Source organism: Danio rerio, chromosome 8 (genome assembly GCF_049306965.1).
Source record: "Danio rerio strain Tuebingen ecotype United States chromosome 8, GRCz12tu, whole genome shotgun sequence".
Taxonomy (NCBI): Eukaryota; Metazoa; Chordata; class Actinopteri; order Cypriniformes; family Danionidae; genus Danio; species Danio rerio.
The window spans coordinates 54,651,971-54,671,738 of record NC_133183.1 but is presented as its reverse complement, the minus strand read 5'-3'; the positions used below and the strand labels follow the sequence as shown (position 1 = coordinate 54,671,738).

Below are 19,768 nucleotides of genomic sequence, written 5' to 3'. Positions count from 1 at the left end.
CGGAAGAGAAACAGGAGAGGAAATATTATAATTATAATACAACATAGATAAACATTGACAGGGCTAAGAACAATTAAGAACAAAGATATTCAAAAGCAGAGAGTTTTTATGAGAATGTCACACAAAACAGTTTACTTGGAACTGTTAAACAGAGTTCAGGTATGATTTAAGGTTGGTTATGGATGGGGCGTGTAATTTAAAATAATTTAACATAACGTGCCAGGCGTTACTTAACTAAGGTGAAACAATTAAACAATCCTGTGGCATTTATTGCTTTGTCATATGAAGCTGATATTCTGATGCTGGTCTTTAAAATGCATGCACTTATTGTAAAAAGTTTATAATTTTTTAACTTGTTTTTGTAAACGTTTATAAAAAAGTTTGACATACTTAAAAATAATAATTTTACAAACATATTTAAAAATAATTGTTTCTGGCTGTCCTTGTTAATGTATGGAGCACCCTTAGTTTATAACTACTTACCGGAAAAGTGAAGTGTAATTTTTAAAAACATTCAATAATACAAACTGCATGACATTCATCTTTCCTTTCTTTACAATTCTGAAAATCAATAAGGACTTATTATTATGGTAGTGATTGCAACATCCATGTTAAATTCACAAACTGCATAACTGACAGAAACACTGTGCACACTTATAAGTCTTATGTTTATTGTTGTAGACATTTCAGCAAACAGTTTGATGTACTTCAGGGGGTAAATAAGACTTGTATAGGGAGTAAGGCCTTTCTTAATTCCTTAGACCTGGGGAGGGCAAACTCTGTCCTGGAGGGCCGGTGTCCTGCAGAGTTTACCACTAACCCTAAACACACCTGCCTTTAGCTTTCTAGTGATGGTGAAGACACTGGTTAGCATGTTCAGGTGTGTTCAATTAGTGTTATAGAAAAACTCTGCAGGACACCGACCCTCCAGGACCGAGTTTGCCCACCCCTGCCTCATACCTTCCCCTGTAAATATGCATTCTACACAGAATGAACCGCCAACTTATCCAGCATATGTTTTACGCAGTGGAATCCCTTACAGCCGCAACTCAACACTGGGGAACACTGGGGCTAGTTTAGCTTATTCAATTCTCCTATAGACCTTTTTCTTGGAACGCAAAATTACCCATTATGCTTTGCGTGTATGCGCAAGGAGAATGCGAAGAACTTCCGGTCAGCAGCTGATGCGTGTAAACAGTCACATTTGGACAGCTTTGAAACGATAGTTTTAATCTATTTACCTGCTTTTATCCTCTTTGAACTGATACTGTTGTCCATCAGCACCATCTCCTGGACTGATCATTTAAAGAAATGCGATCTAACAGGATGGAAAACAGCTGCTGTGAGGCATTTTTCCCTGGTTGTCAGACGGCATCTTCTGCAGTTTAAAAGAAGCCTTGTCATCGCTAAAGTCAACATTTTCTCTTTATTTCAAATATATAACCAGCCCAAACAAATGTAATTCACCAAAATATTTGACACACACATGTAGCCTGTACTGTGCCACTGACACACTGATTTAATAACTGTACTGTGCCACTGACACACTGATTTAATAACTGTGACAAAGTGAAAGTAAAGGCTAGTGTCATTTCGAAATGACAGAAAAACACAAACCGTGGTAAAAACAACACACGAAATAAAACACAAACGGCTCGCGATTAGAATGAACAGCATATCAGCCAGCAGAGTATCAATAACTGTGACGCCGAGGTGGAGTGACAAAGACAACTGGAGGTAAGATCCAATATGCAGGTTTATTCAGCGTCAGGCAAGCAGTGGTCATACAGGTGCAAACGGGTATGTTAACCAGGCAATAAACAAGCAATAGGTCATAAGTCAGGCGGCTAGACTAGAGAACAAGGGTAAACAAGGCTAGGGTCTAAACACGGAGAAAACAAGACAAGGAGAAACGAGTTGTAATGTCACTTAGCAGTAAACAAGACACGGCAAACTGGATGGGTTCATGAGTGGCTTATGTATGGTGTGATATCAGTCTCTGACAAGATGCAGCTGGTGAGTGCAATCAAGCTAGATGTGTGAGCATGGGTGTCTGGGAGCAGTGCATGTATGAAAATGTAGTCCTGGGAAATGCGGAAGTGTAGTCCTGAAGTTCGTGTGATCTCTGGAGAGCGATCGCTGGTTGTGTGACAATAACAGACTTTTATTGGTCATTTTTGTAAATTGCACGACTTTCATACCTGTTAAGTTTCATGCCAGTACTCTCTGTGTGTGTGTGTGTGTTAAAGAGCCGCTGAGCTAACAGCTGACAGGCCGGGAACGCACACACAATGTATTTCTGACGCCAGACATGTGAACTAGGAGAACGTTTTTCTCGTATTTCTGACACGCTTAAACCACAAGTGACAGATTATAACAACTTTAACAGACATATTTCTAAGTTACGTGTCACAAAAACACTCTGTTATCTATTAAAACCCATTTTTGGAGCGCAAATTACCAGTTGTACACGCTGTAAACGAAAGTTTTTAGCATTCTACCGGAAGACGCTGGTCGTTATGGCACCCTCCATGCAGCAGCCATTAAAAAGGTCTATAGTGCATGTCTTTGGACTGTGGGGGAAATCAGAGCACCCAGAGGAAACCTACGTGAACACAGGGAGAACATGAAATGCCAACTGACCGAGCCGGGCATTCTTGCAGTGAGGCGATCGTGCAACCCACTGCACCACTGTGACGCCACATGCCCAAATAATACTGCAAAAATAAAACAACTGTTTTCAAACTGCTTTTCTCATATTCAAAAGTAGGACAACAAATTGCTCCAATCTCACACCCTTAATTCAGTGTCACTCTGGCTGTTTCAGTGTCAGACTGGTCAGGATGCTTAAAGTCCAAGTGAACTTGAAGTCACTGAGATTTTCAGTATGTTGATGTACTTCCAACTGAAATGGAATACTGTGTAGGAAGCGGAAGTTTCTTTTTGCTTATTAGTTTGCTCCAAGGAAATAATGTTGAAAGGGCTGTGGTTAAGAATATTCTGGCTGAAGTCACTTCAAATGGAGAAGCAAATGGTCAGACAATAATTTAAGACTACCAACAAAGACTTTTTTTATTGGATTAACCTGCATTAATTAATTGTTCACCTAAAGAAAAACGATATTTGCTGGCAAAATAAACATTCTAAATTTAGATTTAAACAGAGCAAAAAAATTAAAACACCAGATCAAACAGTTCAAATTTCAAGGTAAGCAAACTAATATGCTGGTCAATTGATAGTTACAAGCTATCAGCACTGAACACGACAAAGAACCTCTTGCAAATTTTCCTTAGTCTTAATATCATAAACAGCATAAGGCATCAGTTTATGCTTATTGTTAAATTGTGTTGCCCTTCAACCAGTCCCAGCGGAATCTCTGTTGATAGGTTCCATTATCTGCAGTCTTATCACACTGCTTGTGTCCAATGTAAACAATTTCAGAATAGTTTTCTAAGTCGCATACAGAAGTAACAAAATAACACACCACAGTAACAGATATGAAACAGAAATCAAACCATCAATACTGTAGATGTCAGTTCAAATACATTGAAAAGCCTTCAGTCTGAAACGCTTGTGCGAACGTTTATTTTGCCATTACAGCTGTGTCATCACTCACTGGTCCTTAGTCACCTGGTCTAGAAGATTCTTCATGTCCAGAAGTGCATCCGTTAGAAACGTGGACAATTTAGTGGCATTGGTTTCTTCACAGCTATTGAAAGCAGTCACAGCAAAGTTGATATGATCATCCATAGGATTGTAACAGACACCATAACCATCAGGAACCATGGGTCCAAAACACATTACGCAGTCAGTCTTTGATCCAACCTATAAAGAACAGTCACAGAAATTGTGAAAAAGTTACAATAAAAGATAATTTGACAACACTTTACTTGAAGGGGGTGTTCATTAGACCAATGGTTCTCAAAGTGGGGGTCGGGACCCCCCGAGGGGTCGCGGGACAATGAAGGGGGGGGGGTCGCCTGGTGGTTTCCAAAAATCTATTTATTTTCATTAAACCATAAGAATTACCATATTTTATCAATAACCTTCTGAAGAGAAAAAAATAGTCGTTTATACCATATATAGTTACTATATTAGCTTATAGTTACTACTTCTATTGGATTGCAACCCCTGGGGTAATTGCATTGTATTAAAGACACAGCAATAGCGTCAGATGCAGCAGATTTCATAACACCTGGTCTAACTTTGTGGCCCATTTACAGCTCTCATACATAAAAAAAAAATTTAAAGAAGAATAGACTTGGGTCCATTGGTGTGTGTGTGTGTGCGCCATTGCATGCAAGGTTTCTGTATTTATAACCACCTCAGAGGATATTGGGGGTCACGAGTCACTGGCATTGTCATTTTGGGGGTCGCGGCCTAAAAAGTTTGGGAACCCCTGCATTAGACTGTCATGACACCAATATAATCATGACAGGACATGTCATAAATATGAAGGAGATTTTAAGCATACGTTTGGCAACTGCCATTAAGTGTCATTAACGTTGTTTTGCTATTTTAAGTGCAAAGATGACAATGTTTGAGAAATATTTGTCATCACAACTTGACATTAACATGTAGGGCATTAACAATTGTCATAACTTTTCATCACAGTTGTCATAAGTATGTATAAAATCTCTTTTATATGCATGATGTTTCATGTGTGATTATAAAAATTCTAAAAAAATTATTAAAAAAGTCTTATGAACACCCCTTCGAGTAAAATGTTACCCATATTTCAAACTCATAAAGAGACAGTGCACCCAAACATAAGAACATATAGGGCTCTATTTTGACGGTCCATGCGCAGAGCGCAAAACGCAGGGCGCAAACGCTTTCAGGGCGTGTCAGAACGCATTTTTGCTAATTTAAGGATGGGAAAATCGGCTTTGCGCCGTGGCGCATGTTCTAAAAGGGTTAAGTTTATTTTCTTAATGAGTTATACGTGTGTTTTGAGAATAAACCAATTAAAGTCTCATCTCCCATTCCCTTTAAAAGCCAGCTGCGTCACGCCATAAGCGCATTCGCTATTTACAGGACGTAAAGTACGTCTAAGTGAAAAAACTGAGCATTTCACTAGCAAACAGTTAACAGTTATTTTTTAACAGAAAACTGTTAAACAGAGCATCTACTGTGTGAGAAAGAGAGATAATGGATCTACTTTCACTTTCGCTCTTGGATAGGGAAACCTTTACGCACAGACATCAATTAGTCTATAAATAATTAATTTAGCTTGTTAAGCGCAAATATTCGTTTCAAAACTATTTCTAAATTCAGTTCTAATTTCCAGCAAACAAATAAATGAACAACAATAATGAAGTGTTCAAAAACCTGGGTTATATCCAAAAATACTCGCTGTGCCCCATATAGTCTTAAACCTGACAGGTGGGCAAATCTAAATATAAATATGGATTTAATAAATAATACAGCTAATAATAATAACATTATACAAAAGCAAATAGTTATGAATGAACTGAAAAAGCCTCCCGAGATGAAGAAGACATAAAAGCAGTGATTTTTCATATTTATGTAGGATAGAAAATAATGTTTAGTAATATTTTAATCCTTTATATTTATATCCTATATCTATTCTTATTATATCCTATATATATCCTTAATATTGAAATTTTTTCATATGTAAAGATTATTGCCTATTGCTCTCTTGTGCGTATTAAGCAGTGTGTAAGCGAGAGCGGGTTTGTTTTGGTCTAATGAAAAATCTATTTTAGTTTCTCAAAATAGCAACGCGCCAGCAGTGCACCTCAGAACGCCTTCCTTTTTAGACCAGAATGCTATGGCTATTTATGGCTATGCTATGCCAGTAGAACACTATTTTACAAAATAACCAAGGCACTTAAAAAAAATATTTTGTGAAAAATGGAAAAGCAGAGTCACGTAACGCGGATTGTAGCGGATGGCAGCATAGTTTAGCATCTCTCATAGCAGCCCAATTTATTTATCCTTTTAGATAATCCTGCAGCGGCTAACTCGACAGAGAAGAGTTTGAGATACGGGAAAAATGTCTTATAGACAAAAAAATTGTACAATGTCTGAGGAAATGCAAAGCTTGAAAGAGATTCGCAATGCCACTACTTCTATGGAAGGTGAACTGTCCGCACTAATGGAAAGAATTAGCAACGTTGAAGCAAGAGTAGATTTCATGGAGGCTAACGAGAGTTACAATCAAATCCCTGTCCAAATTAGAGATTCTTCTGGAAAAACTTACAGATATGGAAGACAGAAGCAGGCAGAATAATGAGATTTATTGGAATACCTGAGGGCAGTGAAGGGACAGACAAGGAGGCTAATCTTGCAAAGATGCTACCTCATCAGTGTTGTGCAAGTTACTTCAAAACTGTGATATATTACAGATCCTGCTATTACTGCTATTTAAAAGTAATCCCTTACCTTACAATATTACTGTCTCAGAATTGTAATATGTTACATGACTGTTATATTACTTTTTAGTTACTTTCACAAAAATAACTACAGAATTAGAACTTAACATTCTAAAATGACTAAATGTACTGCAGAGAATTTTACATCCACTATAAAGTGATATGATATTAGCATAATGACTATGACCTATCCAGGCTACTTACAATTAGGGTTGGGTCTAGTTTTCTTTTTTTTTTTTCCGATATCGGTGTTAAATTGATACTTTTAAAACGATACCAGAACCAAAACAGTGAATGAACCGATACTTTTTAGCCACAAAATTATGGTGGATGACTCTAGAAAAATCTTTTATTAGACAAAATCTTTTAAAAAATAATTTTAATAGAACATTATAATTTAAGTTTAAAGTAAACATCAATTCATATTTTATTTATTTAAATTACATTAATATATTTCCTTTGATCATTTGTTGGTTAGCATGAATTTAAGATTTGCATTATGAAATTACATTAGCTTACTATTAACCTGTGGGGGGGCGGGCAGGGGCCACGTATTTTTGGGAGCACATATTAACATATACTCTAGTGTGAACATGGCTTAACTCCAGTTTCTGCATATCTGGACTGACTGTTTTCAAAGCAGAAACAAAAAAACCGAACTGTGAGCCTTATACCGTGAGAGCTCGGAAGGAATACATGTACCACTTCACTCCTACACTGATTCAAATAACACATTTAAAATCACTCAGTCAGAATGAGTGGCCAGTATATTATGCAAACTTATTCCAAAGTAGCCAAAAACAGGAGATCCTTTCAGTTTCAGTATCTGCGACAAATAGTGCAATGGAAAAATATAGTAATGCTATGGTCATTAATGGTAAATAAATAGTAATGAAAATTATATTCATGTCCTAACTATCTTTTTTTGCGATGGAAATTTACTGCAAAAAGGAGATCCTTTTAAGTCCACAGCTGATAATCTTTTTTGTTTGTGTGTGTTTGAATGTGAATGTATTAATTTTAAAAACGCTTTGGTTACCAAGGTAACCCTCGTTCACCGAGGAGGGGAACGGAAATGCTATGTGGAAAACTTCCACTATGGGGATTTCGTCAGAATCCAATCATATAAAAGAGTATAAAAACGGGCCAATAAACGCGCCCTGGGGTGGGGGTTGGAGGCGCTGGTTGCCTGCTAGATGCTTGGCGCAGCCACTTGACCGGAGGCGCAGGCAAGAGCTGCGGAGCAAAGCCGCAGGCGAGCGCCCTCAGCGAAAAGCAGCAGATATGGATGGCTTAGCGGGGGAGCGGTCATACGATCCCCCCTTTAGATTACCTCACCCATAGCCTCCAACTGCTCCTTTACCGGCGTGAATTCCTGGGCAAATTCACCGACGGTGTCTCCAAACAGGCCAGCCTGGCATTTGGGTAAGTTAAAAAAGCAAACTTTGTCAACATCACGCATATCAACCAGATTTAGCCTAAGGTGGCGTTCTTAGACCACTAATGTGACCATCATCCGTCCAAGGGCACACACAGCCAACTTTTTTCAGAGCATAGTTGGTTGCGGTGCGGAGCTCATGCTCAGTCCTGGGTCAGAACCATCCTCATGGAGCTGGGCCAGTGACTGCGCTTGGTAGCGCTGGTAGGTGGCCATAGCATGCATGGTGAGGGCAAAGGCGCGCACAGTGCACAGCGTGAGCTTACTGTGCACTTCTAGGAAGAAGGGGACGGGAGGCTTAGAAGGTCTTGCCTTCTTTACATCCTCCACATAACACCCCTCTAGTGAGTCCGGCCACGGGCCTGGGAAATTAACCATCTCCAGCCCGACGGCCGAAGCAGCATGGGAAAGCACAGCCACCAAGTCTGCTTTTAGATGCCAACGCCGCGCTTTCCACTCTGGGGGGAGGGAGCTGGTACATATTCTCATCAGATGCAGCCCATCCTCCGATGCAGCGATGGACATCTGATCCTCGATGTCATCAAGAGAGAGTTCGACCAACCGAGGACAGATTACTTCTCTCACTTGAAGCTTGGATGAATCACGTGGAGGAGCGAGTGGTCCGCAAGGGCGGCGGATTTACTCCCACTGTGATCCTCAGATCTGCCCGAGTGCAACTTCTGACCATTAAACAAAAATACATTTTACTGTAATTATATTTGAAATATAGCTATACATAAATATTCTTTATAGCAATATCCCTGTAAATACATTTGTCAGTTTGCACATTTTTATTCTCTTTTTGATATTTTTAAAATTGTCTATATATCTGTGTGTTTGTCCTGTTAGTAGTTACATTAACATCCACCATTTTTTTATGCGCATTTTGGGTAAGCGCATAAAATAACGGTTGAAAATGCCAGGTTGTGCATAAATTTTGAAAATGTGCATAAAAAAAACATGCTAAAGATGCTCATAAACTATGATGGTAACACTTTTACCAAACAATTTCCAGTATGTGCATTAAAAAAGGTCATGTGATTTGTTATAAGTGGTGTAACGCCCTTCGTTTAGTTATTAGTGTTATTATATTATTCATACCTCCAGAATCAAGAGTCTCATGCCTTCAAACGCCACAGCGCGTTCACTGCGTTTCAGGGTTGCCTTCTGAGGCACAAGTCATTTATAAAATGAAAGGATTCACACAGCTTTTCCTATCGCAGCAAATTCAGTTTTTACTGTTGATAATTGGTGCCAGATAATCAGGAAGTGACGATTTTGTTCGCTTTGACTCGTTGGATGGAAACGCTGCATTATTGGCACATCTTTTATGCGACAATCCAGTTTTCCGCATAATGTTAATTTGCATTTTTGAATGGAAACATAGCTACTGTCATTTTGTTGTAGTGAGGAAACTTCTTTCACAAAAACAACAACTCTTTGTATGTGTAAACATGCATGGCAATAAAGTTCTCTTTCTGATTTATTTTGCTTTGTTTCATTAATGTAACACACTGTAAATAACATTGCTGCCTAATAGTTTTTAGTTGAATCAAATGAATGTTTCTAATCATCTCAAAAACATTAATCAAACTGACTAAAAATATTAAGTTGAACATAAAATTTTTAGTTGAAACCTGATTTAGTTGAAATTATTTATTATAATTCCTAATCATAATTTTAAACAGAACTCATTAAGTTTGCATTTAACTATCTTTACTAATAATCTCTTGTGGCCCTGTCAAAATCCCTAGCTGCAGTGGTCTTACTAGTTCTTGTTTTCCCTCTATCATTTTCTTTGTTTTAAATCTCTTCTTTTAAAAAAATGTTCTCTTCTTTTTCAAATTTAGTCTCATCAGACCAGAGAACTTTGTTTCTTATGGTCTGAGAGTCCTTCAGATGCTTTTTGGCAAATTTCAGGCAGAGAGTGGCTTCCGTCGGGCCCCTCTACCATACAGGCCTGATTGGTGAATGGCTGCACAACTGGTTGTCCTTCTGTAAGGTTCTTCGCTCTCCATAGAATGTTCCAAACATCTTCCACTTATGGATGATGGAGGCCACTGTGCTCATAGGAAGAATTTTTTTCTGTAACCTTCCCCAGCCTTGTGCCTCAAGACAATCCTGTCTCGGAGGTCTACAGACAATTTCTTTGTCTTCATTCTTAAATTTGTACTTTGACATGCACTGTCAACTCTGGGACCTTGTATAGACAGGTGTATGCCTTTTCAAAACATGTCCAATCAACTGAATTTACCACAGGTAAACTCCAATTAAGCTGCTGAAACATCTCAAGAATGGTCAGTGGAACCAGAATGTACCTGAGCTCAATTTAGAACCTTAAGGCTGTAAATTGTACATGTGCTTTTTCAGGTTTCAGGAAAAAGTGAAGCATTATGAACAGTTTCCAGATGCACTGCATATGTTTTAGTATAGATTTTGGATACGCTACCCACCTCTGCAAATGTAGCAGTCACAATTTTAGTATACTGTTGTAAGTCTGTGTGACTACCACTCTGAACATGTTCTAGTTTGTGTGCTGAACGTCCTGCTGTGCTGAGGTAGTATCGTCTGGCCATACTAAAATTTGATTTTGAAGCAGTTTGGCAAGTGTGTTTGCTGGTTTGTATGCTACAATTAACTTAAAAGAAATGTAATTACAGTGTGCAATGTCAGTAGTAGAGATTGCAAAAAAATTATTAAAAGAATTAATATTCTTTTTTGTGATAACGTTATAGTCTTTTTTTCTGAATTATTTACAGCATGAACTGTAAGATTGTTTAGAGCAGTGGTTCTCAAACTGTGGTACGTGTACCACTAGTGGTACGCAGGCTTCCTTCTAGTGGTACGAGGAGGAATGAAATATGTCATGTACATGCTACACACATTTAAAAATTTCTCAAAAATTATGCATATAATATGACATTTATGAATATAGCCTATATTTCTGAGGTAATTTGCCACGTTGTTTTAACTGTGCAGAGTTGTAGCTGCTATACTGGGCCTACTATGCTATTGTATTTCAATACTGCTAATTTTTGGTGGTACTTGGAGATACAATTTTTTTTCTGAGGTGGTACTTGATGAAAAAAGTTTGAGAACCACTGGTTTAGAGGAAACATATTTTTAGGAATAGAATGTTATTGAGCCCCTAATCAAGAAGTGGTAAATGTATTTATCTGGAGTAAATAAGTGGCCTGGAGTGGCCCACAACACCTGACCCGAGAGTACAAACCTGACTTGTGTAGAGGTTAAAATGTGAAGCCACAGCAAATGATGTGTCCATGAAAATCTCGGGTAAAGATGTCAGATCCTCAATGGCCACCATCTTTAGGCCCAACATGTGCCTGTCTATAGCCTGCCCATGGATGGCCTGATTACAAAGGAGAGGGGAAAAAAAATCATAATATTTATTGGGAGTTCTTGATAACATAACAAAAATGTTACACAGAGAACATACACTGTCAGAAAAATAATAGTCCAAAAGATATTACTGGGGTGATATGTTTTTTTTTTTTAAATGTAGACTTACTTAAGTATTAAAATGTCACATTAAAGTACCAAGTTAATACCTTTAAAGTACCAAGTTTGTCCGATTTTGAAGAGTTACTGCCTAATGCATTTGGATCTTTTTAAGACACTCACCATGTATGTGAGCTCTCTGTGGACTTTAATCGCATTTTTGAGCAGTGCTGCTTTCTCAATATTCTGCAAATGTCAAAGAATATGAAAACAACATGAGCAATTCTCAAAACTTCTAAAACATGTCAATACTGAAATTGAAACCAGTACATTTTTTGATGGATCATCCATGGCTTTTGTGAACTGCAACGATTCTGTGGTGGTGGATCGAATGGCTTCTGTTCTGCCCAGTTTAAACATGCGTAAAGATGCACTCTCGTAGGATGGACAGCATGTCTCATACATCCTAACACACACACACACACACACAAAAAAATCAGTAGTCTAGCATAGCATGCTTAAGAAAAAATATGTATGTATATGCATAAAAATATATTTTCTCCCATTTACTTAGTCTTAAAAACAATGCAAAAAAATAAAAATCTATGCACTTATTGTGTTTATGTTTTGCATATCACTTTACTTTTCAAAGTATTCATAAGGTCATAACACCTTTATAGTCATTACGTGAAACATCATAATCATGCATGATGCATGTTCTTGACAACTGTCATCAATCATTCGATCAGTTATGTCATTTGTTGTGCAGTGTTTCAGATGTTTATGAGGACATTGTGGTAAAATGTTTTGAAAGAATTGGCATGTCCTGGTTAATCTTTTAGATCACAGGTGTCAAACTCAGTTACAAAAGGGCCGCAGCTCTGCACAGTTTAGTTCCAACCATAAATAAACACACCTGATCAAACTAGTTGAGTCATTCAGGCTTGTTTGAAACCTACAGGTAAGTGTGTTGGAGCAGGGTTGGAACTAAACTGTGCAGGGCTTCGGCCCTCCAGGAATTGAGTTTGACACTACTGCCTTAGATAACAGTGCAGCAACAGATAACTTTCCAGATAATAACATCACATGTATTCTCTTTGCAAAGATGTATGCCAAATTTGATAATGACTTTTCACCGTCATAAATGTAACATGGATACAGTTGATTTACTGTATTTAAGGCTCATAAGACAATTTAAAAATCAAAAACAGCACACAGAGACTGGATTTTGTTGTACTGTGCAAGTTTCCTTGCACATAATTTTAAATGTAATTTTCCAGCAGTTTAACTAGAGGAGCATGTAAACTATAGAGGAGCATGTAAACTATATGCATGTACATTTATTTAATAATTTTGCCTATGTTATGGTAAAATGATAAACGTCACTTTACAGTTTTGTAAAGTATTTTTTTCAATAAATGCCCTATTTGTTGTTGTTTTGTCCCTTGCCTTGTAAATAATGGAATAACCTGTACACTCTCAGAAAAAAAAGGTACACAGTGGTACAAATAATGTTCCTTAAGGAAGTTTTGTACCTTTGCAAAAGTTGTACCTTACATGGTACAGAAAAAAACTCTTATGATACTGTTCTGTACCTTTTATGGTACAAATGAAGGTACACAATTGTTCTCATAAAAAGGTACGCAAGTGTTCAACTTCTTCTTTATTACAATACTTATGACAGTAAATATTACTGGAAAAGCAAAGTGATTTTATGCATAGTTTCCACATTAAAACATGAATCATCTTTTAAAAGCCTGTTTAAAGAAAAATCTCATAAACATTAGTTATTAAATTCTATAATACAAAACAACTGGTAAAACAAAACTATAGGTATTGTAATCTAAACATTTAAGGAATTTTTTAATGATTATTTGGTAAGCATGTTCTGATAAATACATTTTCATTATTGATATCAACACCCCTTGACATTTGCTTTCCACTACGCACATGAGCTGGCAAAAGTCCTGCATATGCAAAGTGTTCATGCAGACATTTTAGTATTGTAAAACTAATCAAACATTGTGCATATCTCATTACAATACTTTTGCATAATTCTATTTCTGTTTTAAAATTAAGTAAATTAAATGAACTTTTAAGTGATTATAAAGGTATTGTGTGAAAATTGGAGAAACAAAATATTGTAGATGGGAGTTTTATATTGTAGATGGGAGAATGTATTTCTGTAACAATTTTGTGAAACGTGTTGTGAAATGTTTAGCAAAAAAATAGATATTTTGTTTGATGTTAAAACAAATGTTTAAAAAAAAAAAAAAAAAAATATATATATATATATATATATATATATTTACTGAAAATAAATTGACGCATTTTGGGTATACTGTAGCAAAATGCCTTTAAATAGTTCTTAAAGGAACACATTTGACACTGTTAAGGTACAAATTGTCTTGTCACTGTAGTGGTGCCTTCATGGATCAGAAGGTACAATATTGTATCTGCAGGTTTTAAAAAACCAAAGGTACATTTTAGTGTCCCATTGTAAAAATCATGTCCTTAAAGGTACAAAATGGAATGGTACAAATTTGATACTTTGTCTTACAGTACAATTCTGTTCCATAAAAAGGTGCTGCCCCAGTGACAAGGGTTTGAACCTTCTTTGGTACAACATTATACCATTCTTTTTCTGAGAGTGTACCTGTGTGGTGTTGTTTGGATATTTCTATAGGAAATGATTGCAAAAAATATAAATGTTTTGCAATTGTATTCATTTTAATTGAATCTATTCTAGAATGTATACCAAGATATATGCTAGACATATGATCCTGAAAAGCTTAATTAGCTTTTTCGATGTGTTTGATTATGGTTGAGCTCTGCTGGATAGTAGATTCCTATAATCTTAAAATATCAAAAAGAGCTTTTTTTTAATTTTTTTTTTTATAATTTTTGAAATGCAGCTACATTTATAAATTTAATTACATGCATGTATTTTTAAATACAAGTACAATGTAGAGTAAAACATAAAAGTACATATTAGATAATATAAGTGAGACCCACCTTTAAAACACACGTTATTACAGGTACATTTTGTCCACATTGTTAATTTCCCCATTTTATCCACTGATATTGTAAAAAATTTTATTCACTCGGAAATAGCCCTTTGCTAAATCACCTTAGTTTTGAATTTCACCATTTCTAGAAATAAATGCATCTTTTAAAGGTGAAGTATGTAATTTTTACACCACTTATGGATGGGGCATTGCCATTGGGCATGACATTAGTGCACATATGAAAGGGGCAGTTTTGCATGGGAAAAATACAAGTTTAAAAGGAAGAGTAGTTTAGAAACTACATGTTATTTAGCAAACATGGAAACACATGGCTTCTTTTAAGTAATCTTTGCATTACTCTCTAAATATCCGCTTAAGTCATGATGTATAGAATACTGTTTCCGGGTCCAAGTCCCTACTCATTTGAATTGAGAAAACATTTGTTTATGACCAGTCATATCAAACTTTAAAGTGAATTTCTTATAAAATCATGGTGTACACATTCAAATGCTGTGGAGCTAAACCATTCAGAGTTTGTAAGTAATCATTAGGATTTTAAAATGCATTTAAGCAGTTTAAAATGCATTTAAGCAATTTCAGGTTTAATTTAGAGGTAATGCAATGTTGATTCCTGATATTATACATGGACTGACAGATATATATATATATATATATATATATATATATATATATATATATATATATATATATATATATATATATATATATATATATATATATATATATATAGATCATGGTTTTCTGAAGTATTACACTTTGTACACATTTATTATTACCATTTGTTTGAGTTTGATAGAGTGCCTGAACATGAAAGGTGCTTCATATGACGTCAGACTTAACAAGAGGAGAGGACTCATTTTAAAACATCATAATCCATGCATCAAGTCTAGAGATAAAGCATTTTGTACCTTTTAAGGATTCGGGTATGCAGACAAAATTATTTTATTTAATTATAGGGTTCATACCGTTGACAAGAGGTTTCTGGACCTCTGAATGTTTGTAAACACAACAAAAAATGTTGCATGTGTGTGAGAGTGCCAATAGACTGATTTCACGCGGCCGCCATTTTCAAAAGCGAAATCGAGGCTGCGGTGGTAAGAAACCCGGAAATATCATTGGGAGTTACATAGGAATTTTGTGTAACTGGCTATATAGCTTATCAGCGAAGAGAAAGTGACACAATTTTATCATTTAACCGCCTCCGGGTGACCCGGAGGTCTGTTCTGATTGAATGGTGAATATAATAAGGGATGTCAGAGCTCATTTTCAGCTAAGTTAAGGGAAATGGCACTAGTTAGCTAATGTTTTCTTTCCCAAACGCACGTTTTAGATGCCATTTATCAAACTTGAGTTAATAAACTAATTCTTTCATTATGTTAGACTTGTCACGCTACTGAATTAAAAGAAAAAAACATAAATTTCCCGCGAACATAAAGGCACTGTTGATGGCTTTCTGCCATTGTGGTCATGTGTTCAACCGAAATGATTGGGATTGGCCGAGAAGGTCATCAGTTCACCGCTGTTTACCGAGCACACACACAACACAGACAGTGGAGCGATCTGCTTGTTGATTCGACTAAACTTCAAGGCAAGGCTGCTTCGCGCTTCAGTCTCCGTGCATCTGTGTTTGCACTGGGTGAAGAGCAGTAAGCTGAGTGCAAACCAAACACAGAGACACTGATACTGAAACGCGAAGCAGCCTTAAAGATCAGTCGAGTCATCCGCGCTCAGCAGCGCTTCCATGTTAGAGGGGAAATAGCCGGGTTTAAAACTTCAGTACCGGGACAACATTATTACAGACAGCACGGGGGTGTGCTGCAGAGGACTGCAGTGTTTTATCGCTCACCGAGTTACATAGACTGAAGCAGAAAAGCGTCCTCATGGTGTTTAACTGGTGCCATGAACTGAAGCCCAGGAGGACACTTAAGTGCATCACTGAGATTGAGATGTTTGATGCAAAATTGCTTTTAATGGTTTAAAATAAACTCACTAAATAATATTAAAGTGAGGGTTACATCGTTTCTGCATTTGAAAATCTCGGCAACAGCTAGAGGTTTATTGTACACGGCATGTTACAGCAATGTTTACAGTGCTGGTCCTATACTTCCGGGTTTCTTCCCACCGCAGCCTCGCTTTGGTTCTTTAAAATGGCGGCCGCGTGAAATAAGCGTATAATTAGAAAATAGCAATTCAAAAACAGATTTAGAATGATGATTAAACTGACAGCAAGCACTGGTGCATTAAATGCTTTAACAGTATACTTTTGATAACAAACATTCCAGGTACCTATAGTATAAAGTTAATCCAATCCAAGATTCACACCATTGGAATCTGACTTGTTGGACAAATAGAGCTATACTCCTCGCAGTAAATTCATTTAAAAAAGTATTATGACATCAAAAATACATACTTGATCTTTAAAGATGCTGACGAAGAGGTAATTTGGTACAAAAAAGGCATGCATGCAACCTAGGAAAATAAAGTAAGAGAAGCCACTGGAATGTAAAAACAAATTGCAATAAGGACTAGATTTCTAAAAATACATTTCTAGCATCAGAAGACTCTTTAAACAGTTGATAAAATATGAATCTCTGGTGTTCGAGTTGACTAGAAGTTTGAACCAACCTGTAATATGCCAACTGCAGTGCCATTTGAATGAATGCATCAGGACTCAGTTTATGAGACTTTGGGAACTTTCTTCCATATTGTGAAAAGTTGAGCACTCGAACATCTAGGTCATGGACCATGCTATACAAAGAATACAAGAAAATTAGGGACAAATATGATTTAATATTCATTGATTACAGCTGATTATTGAATGATTAAAACCCACATGTTCATGTTCTGTTTGGCTTTCTCAATGTCCTTCTTGATTTCTGGCGTGATGTTAAATCGAAGCTTTAATGGCATAGGAAGTGGAATCATGGGAGTTCTCACCATCTCAGTTCTCTTCCTGTAACAAATAGTTTCATGATAAATCACAAAAAAGAAATAATTTTACATTATCAATATTCAGGGCATTGTGTTAAGGCATGCACAGTATGTCGGTACTATTTAGGTAAAAAATGTTTCAATATTTATTAAATAACCAAAAATATTATCATAACACTGTTAAATGTAATATTCGTCAACCTTCAAAATAAACATCTATTTTAAAACTTAATGATGTGATGCTTCAATTGAAAACTATTTTTATTCAGCAAGTGCTTAGAAATGTAAAAAAAAGTTACAAATTAATTCAAATAAAAGCTGCTCATGTGAACTTTGTGTCAATCAAAGGATGCGGGACAATATCACATTTACCACAAAAATACAAAGCAGCTGTGAACTGTGGTCAACATTAGCTAATGTTTCTTGGGCACCAAATCAGCATTTAAGAATGATTTCTAAATCACTGTGACACAGAGGATTAAAGTAAAACTAACTAAAGATTATATTCACCAACACAGAAATTGTACACTGTATTAAAATACAACCACAAGTCAGTAAAGGTTGGGACAGTATGTAAAATGAAAATAAAATAATAAAGTAATGATTTCTAAATTTACTTTGACTTGCATTTCATTCCAGCCATTACAACCAACATTATTTAATGTGATTTGTATCTGTTTTTGCCAATGGCACTGACAAAATCCATACTGTGACAGACCCTAACTTTTGGACATGTTGCTGGTAACAGTCTGGATGATTCATTTTTTCTTTGGTCTGGAGCACACAGCGTACATTTCTCTCTCAAAAAAAGAAACCCTAAAATGCTCATTCATCTGACCACAGTACACATTTTCATCCATCCCAGATGCCTCTTAGACAAGAAAGAGCTTCCTTTTGGCTCAGCACAGTTTTAACTGGCATTTGTAGATGTAATGCTACGGTTACTAAAGTAACCCTCATTCCCCGAGGTGGGGACAAGGATTTCGTTCAGGAAGGCAATCATCTCAAAGAGTATGTAAACAGGCCAATGAAATGCCAATAAGTTAGCAGCTTCAGCTTGTGCAGCTAATGCTCATTGCAATCAATTTGGCAATATAAGCACAGCAAAAAAGCTAAAGCATACTTTTTTAGCTGAAGAGACTTTCACCTCAACAGCTAAAGAGCGATCATTATGGCAAAGGAACATAGCATTTCCATTCCCCTCCTTGGGAACGAGGGTTACTTTAGTAACTGTAGCATTCGCTTCGGGAGGGGTACTTCAATGCTATGTGGAAAAAACTTCCACTATGGGGCAATGTATGGAAAACGCCATGATGATTGAACCTAACCTTCGCCCCCGATGAGAGGCCACCAGCTACCCCCATGGGGAGATATGGTGGTAAAGAGCATATGGACTAGCCCTGAGAAGGGGGAATACGCGTATGAAAATAACATGTTTAGCGGTGAGGGAAGACATGGTTCCGCCTGTGAGGGAGGACTGCATGTGGGGATTGTGCATAGCAGGCACCTATACCCAGAACGCAGGCTAACCAGCAGGCAGACCTACAACGTAACAGGCCAGCGTCTGACTCCTCTGCTGAGTCAAATGCTGGGGGCCTTGGAGGAATCTCTGCAGGGCTCGCCTAAGCGGGGAACTTACTGACAGAGTTAATAAATGCACGTACCTCTGTGTTATGGAGAATGGCGCAGCAAGCGTGTTACAACACCTTAACCGAGTTGTTTCCTCAATCACCAAAGGTTACCTAATACCCTTGAGGAAACTGGCTTCACTCGCAATTATAACCTTGCAAATGTATTAGGTGTCGCCCAGCCCGCAAGCTCTACAGATGTCTGTTAGAGGCGCCGCATGCACGCGCCCAAGAGGATACGATGCTCCGAGTAGAGTGCGCAGTCCGTTTTACAGGACTTATCAGCGCCCCAGGGAGGGGAGCCGTAGACGGGCACTCTCGGCGACAAGCAGTGCATGATTCGGCGGGGGGGAGCAATCTTTCATCCCCGCCGATAGATAACTCAGCCCATCGTATCCGACTACACCGCCATGAATTCCTGGGTGAATCTACCAATGGTGTCACCGAACAGGCCAGCCTCCCTTTTGAAATTCATCCAGATTCCTATTTTAATAAAATTATGCACTGTTAAAGGTGAAATGTCTAAATGTCTTCCTATCTTTCTTTGTGGAACATTGTTTTGAAACATTTTAAGAATTTTCTCACATATTTGTTAGCAAACTGGTCATCCTCGGCCCATCTTTGCTTCTAAAGGACTATACCTTTCTTGGATGCTGCTTTTGTACAAAAAAAAAAAATATTACATTCACCTGTTGACACCACCTGTTTTAAATCGCATCATAATTTAACCAAATTACCTGATTATTAGCACTAAATTGCTCCTGTCCTAACTTTTTTTGGAATGTGTTGCAGTCTGAATTACAGAAAAAGATGTATATTTACAAAAGTTTTTATTTTGTGTTCATATTGTCTTTACTGAAATACAAGTCAAAGTAAAATATGTTA

At 37.1% G+C, this 19,768-nt stretch overlaps 2 protein-coding genes across 4 annotated transcripts in view; both read right to left on the bottom strand.

Moving 5' to 3' along the window:
* grk5l (G protein-coupled receptor kinase 5 like) overlaps positions 1–19,768 on the bottom strand; it is an 821,722-nt gene that overhangs the window by 463,662 nt on the left and 338,292 nt on the right. The gene's annotated exons all lie outside the window — the stretch shown is intronic.
* The window catches only part of zgc:154046, a 51,318-nt gene continuing 32,957 nt past the window's right edge, over positions 1,408–19,768 (bottom strand). Inside the window, exons 9-15 of one of the 3 annotated variants that reach the window (XR_012383757.1) lie at positions 17,158–17,277; positions 16,950–17,072; positions 16,735–16,793; positions 11,626–11,761; positions 11,479–11,541; positions 11,069–11,206; positions 1,408–3,825 (exon numbers count right to left, since the gene is read on the bottom strand). Coding sequence is in view for 1 of the 3 variants with exons in the window: in NM_001079997.1 (NP_001073466.1) it covers positions 3,613–3,825; positions 11,069–11,206; positions 11,479–11,541; positions 11,626–11,761; positions 16,950–17,072; positions 17,158–17,277 (793 nt within the window). In the remaining 2 variants the exon portion in view is untranslated. Of the gene's footprint in view, positions 3,826–11,068; positions 11,207–11,478; positions 11,542–11,625; positions 13,123–15,100; positions 16,794–16,949; positions 17,073–17,157; positions 17,278–19,768 lie in introns of all 3 variants that reach the window. The other 2 variants (XR_012383758.1, NM_001079997.1) reach the window with 2 other exon arrangements.